Source organism: Scardinius erythrophthalmus (genome assembly GCF_964197995.2).
Source record: "Scardinius erythrophthalmus genome assembly, chromosome: 11".
Classification (NCBI taxonomy): Eukaryota; Metazoa; Chordata; class Actinopteri; order Cypriniformes; family Leuciscidae; genus Scardinius; species Scardinius erythrophthalmus.
In genome coordinates, this window is record NC_138231.1 from 6122696 (window position 1) to 6129368 (window position 6673).

The window sequence follows — 6673 nt, forward strand, 5'->3', positions numbered from 1 at the left end:
CTGGAAAGTAGACTGCAACTTACAGTAATTTGATTAAATGCAATTTGTGTTTAATGTTATGCATAATGCACAGTAATATATAGTAAGTGTGCCAGAGATCTGATTTTAGATTACCCTTTAATTTATCACAGAATAAACCTCTGATTTTACACTGTCTTTTATGTGATCTGCAAAATGCACAGTGAGATCAGAAATGGAATAGTCAAACAGAGAAAACAGTGATATCAGACGAGTTTGGTTCAAATATTCTCATTGTTATAATGAGAGAAAGGGTTTTTCTAAACCATGGATAGAAAAGGCCATATATGATGGGGTTTATGGTTGAGTTAATGTAACCCAACCAGACAAACGCTTCAAAAAGAGCAACTGGGGTGGAAAAGTTGATGTAGGGATCCATTATAGAGTTAATAAAAAATGGCAGCCAGCAAAGAATAAATGCACCCACGACCACACCGAGAGTTTTTGCTGCTTTACGCTCAGATCGTCGAGAGCTCTTAAACGTGCTTTCATTTTCATGCTGGTTTGCATCACCAATTGTTCTAATGTGCTTTCTTGCAATTACGAAAATTCTTGCATACAGTCCAACCATGACAGAACAAGGCAAGAAAAAAGTTAGTAACGTGTCTAAAACAGACCACAATGCATTGAAAATCAGAGTGCAACTTCCCATACAGTATATGGATTCAATAAATTCCTCCAGTCCTTCCACATTAGCTTTTGAGTACACCAAACCATATGAATATAATGCAGCCATGCTCCAACTTATCATCACCATGACCCATGCAACAGGGATGGTTATTCTCGTAGGGTATTGAAGTGGATAGCACACAGCTTGATGTCGATCAATAGCAATAAAAATGAGGTGAAAAATAGACACAGATGTGAGAAATAAGTCAAAACTGGAGTGGAGCAAACAGAAAGTATCTCCATAGTACCAGCAACCATTGACAGAACGGATCATACTGAAAGGCATGACCACCAGTCCAAGCAGCAGGTCCGCGAAAGCCAGAGACATCACCAGGATATTAGTGGAAGTCTGGAGCTGTTTGAAGTGCGCTATGGAGATGATGACCACAGAATTTCCTAGAATAGTCACAGTCATCGCCGACACCAATATGAGATACAACACAGTCTGAGTGGACACAAGGTGTGTGCCTTTAAGACAAGAGTTGTTCACTGCAGGAAAACAAAACTCAGTGGGATCGTATTCTTGTGAAGGTAGATCCATCCTGCCTGTCTCAGAAAACAGAACCTATAAAAATGTTATTTAGTCCAGTTAGGGCTTTAAATACTCTTCATGTTCTTCTCTGACCCTCCCACATCATCACAGGGCAACAAATGACAATCAAGCACTCATTAAAAATTAAGAGTAAAAAAAATATACAGACTGAAATGACATCTTTTAAAATTTCTGTTTTGTACATTACTTAATAATCATTCATCTTGCTATATATATATATAAAAAAAGCTATATATATATATATATATATATATATATATATATATATATATATATATATATATATATATATATATATCTTTACCATTTATCTCATTCCAAATCCAAAAAATATCTGGAATTAATGAGCAAAGATAGCAGCCAATTAGACACGTTGTCACCATTCCCTGATGCTGCGTCCAAATTCAGAGGTTGCATCCTTCAAACGCGGCCTTCGTTTCCTGCGAAATGAAGGATAACAACAGATGGATCCTTCGAGGCTTGAAGAAGGATCCTCCTTCCTTATTTTTGAGAGAGATTGCCGAAATACACTTTTAAACGCAAGTATTGGGCTTCAACTTACTCAAATATCTAATGATACAAATAATTTTTTTTTCAAAAAAATCTTTAAAGTGGTTCAAATTTTGAAATATCTTACTAAGATGTGATTCTATATATTTTATACTCTTATAAAGAGAAAATTACCATGGTGAACCCTGTTTTAAATTCAGGCAGTTTAATACAACTTTCAAAAAAGTCTAGTACAAACGTTACTGCCGCTTGTCAACCGCAGCTGCCACAGTTGCTTGGCGACAAGAACAACCCTCCGTCTAGTCCGTCCGTAAAAATGCTCATTCCAACCTTTGTGGCCTTCAGAGGTGTTGCCTTTGAAGTCTGGGTCCTTCGAAGTATGCAGCCTCTGAATTGGGATGCAGCTTATATCTCTGTTTCATGGACTCTTATTTTGACAATCTTTTGTCTTGTTGTGCCTATGTTGAGTTGTATTTAGTTCCTGTTGCCCTTGGCTGAATCCAAAATCGCCCCCTAAACCCTCAGTCACTATTCCCTACATTAGTCCACTAATAAAATTCACTTGAAGGAGTGAATGAAAATGAGTGAGTGAATTTGGATAGCTGTTGAGAGTACATCGTACTCCGCAGAAATTCAGCACAGGGCATCCTGTTATGTCGCGCAATCATTCGTGAATTTGCGATATCTTCGCAATGGAAGTGAATCAGTCAGTCATAACTTTTGCTGGACTATAATTTTATCCTAGAGCTGCTGTAAAGCCAAAACAATCTCTGTTACTGTAATTTCCTATTATCACTGTAAAACGTACTTGGTTACTTACGTAACCTCGGTTCCCTTAGAGATAAGGGAACGAGTACTGCGTTGAAAACGCTGTGGGAAAAGTCCTTTTCTCGAGAATATTGAAGCCTTTATTTTAAAACGCATTGCTGCAGCACATGCGAGAGCTAGAAGCTCGCGTGAGCGTGCTGATTGGCTTGTGCAAAGCAACTGCACGAACCAATGGCGGAACAGCAGAGGAGCGCGAGCCAATCGGGGCGCTTGGCACTCTGCCAGAGTCAAGCGCGCGAAACTGCACGTGACAGAAGAGTATAAATACACAGAGAATCCGCCATTTGACAGGTTTAAATCGACTGAAGCGAAAAGACACCTGCCATAAGAGACAATAGCACGGCAAGGCAACGCAGTACTCGTTCCCTTATCTCTAAGGGAACCGAGGTTACGTAAGTAACCAAGTACGTTCCCTTACGAGAACGTTCTCTCGTACTGTGTTGAAAACGCTGTGGGAACACTATTTAAAACGCCGAGCTTGTCGTCTTTGGCCAATCTGACTCACCGAGAGCTCCAGGAAGTACAGAATAGCCTAGGATAAAGAGACCGAATCTTCAGGCCCTTAGATATCCAAACAGATAAAGCTGGGCCAAGGGCCAGTCTTAAGAATCCCACAACTCGAGATGACAACCAGTGTCTGAGTCAAAAACTAGTCTGGGTCCACAGAGCCAGCGTTAGATAGAGACTATTCATGCCTAAAAGGCAGGTACCATAGAGGTTTAAGATGCGGACGGAACGGACCAGCCGGCCGCCGCATACGTTAGATAGAGACTACTCATGCCTATAAGGCAGGTACCATAGAGGTTTAAGATGCGGACGGAACGGACCAGCCGGCCGCTGCATACATTAGATAGAGACTTACTCATGCCTATAAGGCAGGTACCATAGAGGTTAAAGATGCAGACGGAACGGACCAGCCGGCCGCCGCATAAGGTCCTACATAGGCATTTTCGTAACTAGTCTGGATCCATAGAGCCAGGGCCTAGCTAGAGAGAATTTGTACCTGCGGAGCAGGGACTTTGGGTTGTAACGTTTCACAAATGTGGACGAAACAGACTAGCCGGTCATCGCACAATGTGACAGAAGGAATGTCAAAACTAGCCTGGGTCCGCAGAGCCAGAGCTTAGATAGAGAGAACTCGTGCCTGCAGAGCAGGAACTTCCAGGTTGTAAAATCTCACAAATGTGGACGGGACGGACCATCCGGCCGCCGCACAAATGTCTTCGATAGAAACAACACTTGACCAGGCCCACGAAGAGGCGACGCCTCTCGTGGAGTGAGCTCTAACACCTATGGGACATGTAAGGCCCAGTGAGGTGTAGGCCAGAGCAATGGCATCCACTATCCACCTGGACAGCGTGAGCTTCGTGACAGGAAGACCTTTGGTTCGGCCCCCGAAGCAAACAAAAAGCTGTTCAGACTGTCTGAAAGAGGCTGAACGCTCTAAATAAATCCTCAAAGCTCTGACAGGGCAGAGTGTGAGAACATCACTGAACTCTTCTGAGATGGGAAGAGCTGACAGAGAAATAACCTGGGCTCTGAACGGAGTTGAGAGCACCTTAGGAATATATCCATGTCTTGGCCTAAGGATGACCTTAGAGTCATTGGGGCCGAATTCCAGACAGGAAGCGCTAGTAGAGAGCGCCTGTAAGTCACTTACTCTCTTGACTGACGCCAGTGCCAACAGCAGGGCGGTTTTCAGGGAGAGAGGTTTTAGGTCGGCTGACCGAAGTGGTTCAAAGGGAGGTCCCTTAAGAGCCCGCAGAACCAAAGAAAGGTCCCATGCTGGGACAGATGGCGGCCGAGGCGGGTTAAGCCTTCTGGCGCCCTTAAGGAAGCGAACTATAAGGTCGCATTTTCCTAAGGAGGCTCCGGCTTCCAATACATGCTGTGCAGCAATGGCTGCTACGTATACCTTGAGAGTGGAGGGGGAGCGACCCGCATCCAGCATCTCCTGGAGAAAGGATAGCACTCTTGGAATTTCACAAGTGTGTGGGTCGAGGTTTCGAGCTAAACACCAGCTGGAAAACACTGACCATTTAAGGTGGTAGAGGCGTCTGGTAGACGGAGCTCTAGCTTCCCTGATCGTGTTCAGGACGCCCTCTGGGAGGTCCTGGGGTACCCGTTGAGTGGCCAAGCGTGTAGGGGCCACAAATCGGGACGGGGATGCCATATAGTCCTGCTGGCCTGAGCCAGGAGGTCGCGCCTCACTGGGATTGGCCAAGGGTCTGTCACAGACAGCCGTATCAGCTCCGGGAACCAAGACTGGGTTCGCCATAGAGGAGCTATCAGGAGCACTGCGCATTTCGTGTCTCTGATCCGTTCGATGACCTGAAGGAGCATCGAGACCGGAGGAAAAGCATAGAGGGGAAGGCTGGGCCAGTCGTGGGCCAACGCATCCCTGCTCTTTGAAAAGAAGATTGGGCAGTGACGATTGTCTTCTGAGGCGAAGAGATCTACTTCCGCCTTCCCGAAGACCTCCCAAAGTAGGAGAATCATCTGAGGGTGGAGAGACCATTCCTCTGGGGGAACCCTGCCCCGAGAGAGCATGTCTGCTCCTGTGTTCAACGTGCCCGGCACGTGAGCTGCCCTGAGCGAGCGCAGATTGGTGTGAGCCCATAACAGTAGCTGTGTGGCTATGGCAAGCAGGTTGCGGGACCTGAGGCCGCCCTGGCGATTTATGTAAGATACCACTGACATGTTGTCCGTCCGGACCAATACGTGGTGTCCAGCCAGGTATGGGAGGAAGGTTTTCAGGGCCAGAAAAACTGCCCTCATTTCGAGGCAGTTGATGTGTAGGCGTTTCTCCGAGCTCAACCAGAGGCCGGAGGCAGGCCTGCCCTCGTACAGGGCTCCCCAACCTAAGTTGGAAGCGTCTGTTGAAATCACCCTCCTCTTGGAGACCACCCCCATACTCACGCCCTGCTGAAACCAGCTGGCGTTCGTCCAAGGGGCCAGGGCTTGAACACAGCGCTGATCCACCTTGATAATCAATCGGCCTGAGTGCCAGGCGTGGGGTGGCACCCGAGGTGCTAGCCATAGCTGAAGAGGACGCATGCGCAGTAGGCCTAGCTGGAGTACTGATGATGCTGAGGCCATAAGGCCAAGGATCCTCTGAAACGTTCTGAGGGGTGCATGAGACCCCTCCGTGAACGATGCGGCGAGCCGCTGAATCGATAGAGCACGGGCCGGGGAGGGCCATGCTCTCATAAGAACGGAGTCGAATACTGTCCCCAGGAACATGATACGTTGGCTGGGTGACAGAATAATCTTTGAAAAGTTCACCCTGAGCCCTAGACATTCTAGATGGCTGAGGAGCCAGGCTTTGTGAGTATGTGACTCCGCCTCTGACTGAGTCAGAATGAGCCAGTCGTCGAGGTAGTTTAGAATGCGCATTCCCCGCTGTCTCAGGGGGGAGAGAGCTGCATCCATGCACTTCGTGAATGTACGAGGTGCCAGAGCCAGCCCAAACGGTAGAACCGTGTACTGGTATGTCTGCCCCTCGAAGGCGAATCTCAAGAATGGCCTGTGGTGGGGATTCACTTGAATGTGAAAGTAAGCGTCTTTCAGATCTACTGAGAAAAACCAGTCGCCTGGGCGAATTTGCGCCAGTATATGTCTGGTCGTGAGCATCCTGAACGGCCGTGACATGAGAGCCTTGTTCAGATGTCTGAGATCTAAAATGGGCCTCAGGCCGCCGTCTTTCTTCGGAACAAGAAAGTAACGGCTGTAAAAGCCTGACTCGCTTAGAGAAGGAGGAACCCTCTCGATAGCCCCTTTTGCTAGCAGACTTAGTACTTCGGTGCGGAGGACATGACACAGTGTGCTGCTGACCGAGGTTTGAACCACAGCGCGAAAGCGCGGGGGTCTGCGTGCAAACTGAAGCGAGTAGCCGTGCTTTATGATGTTTATCACCCATTTTGAAACTTCTGGTATAGCCTGCAAGGCTAGAGCCCGAAGAGCCAAAGGCATCATCATATCTGGAACGCCCAGAGACGGGGGCTCGAACTGATATGAAGTCAGGGGAGAAATTTTGCTCGTTTTGTGCTCTGTGTGGGTCGCCGTTAAAACAGCGTTTGGGTGCAGGGGTGCATA

At 47.1% G+C, this 6673-nt stretch overlaps 1 protein-coding gene across 1 annotated transcript; it reads right to left on the reverse strand.

Moving 5' to 3' along the window:
* Positions 1-202: 202 nt before the first annotated feature.
* On the reverse strand, positions 203-1228 carry LOC308698180 (trace amine-associated receptor 13c; the record flags this gene model as incomplete). Its single annotated transcript, XM_081378103.1, has 1 exon — positions 203-1228. The coding sequence occupies one exon, from the start codon at positions 1226-1228 to the stop codon at positions 203-205; it is 1026 nt and encodes a 341-aa protein (XP_081234229.1).
* Positions 1229-6673: the final 5445 nt, after the last annotated feature.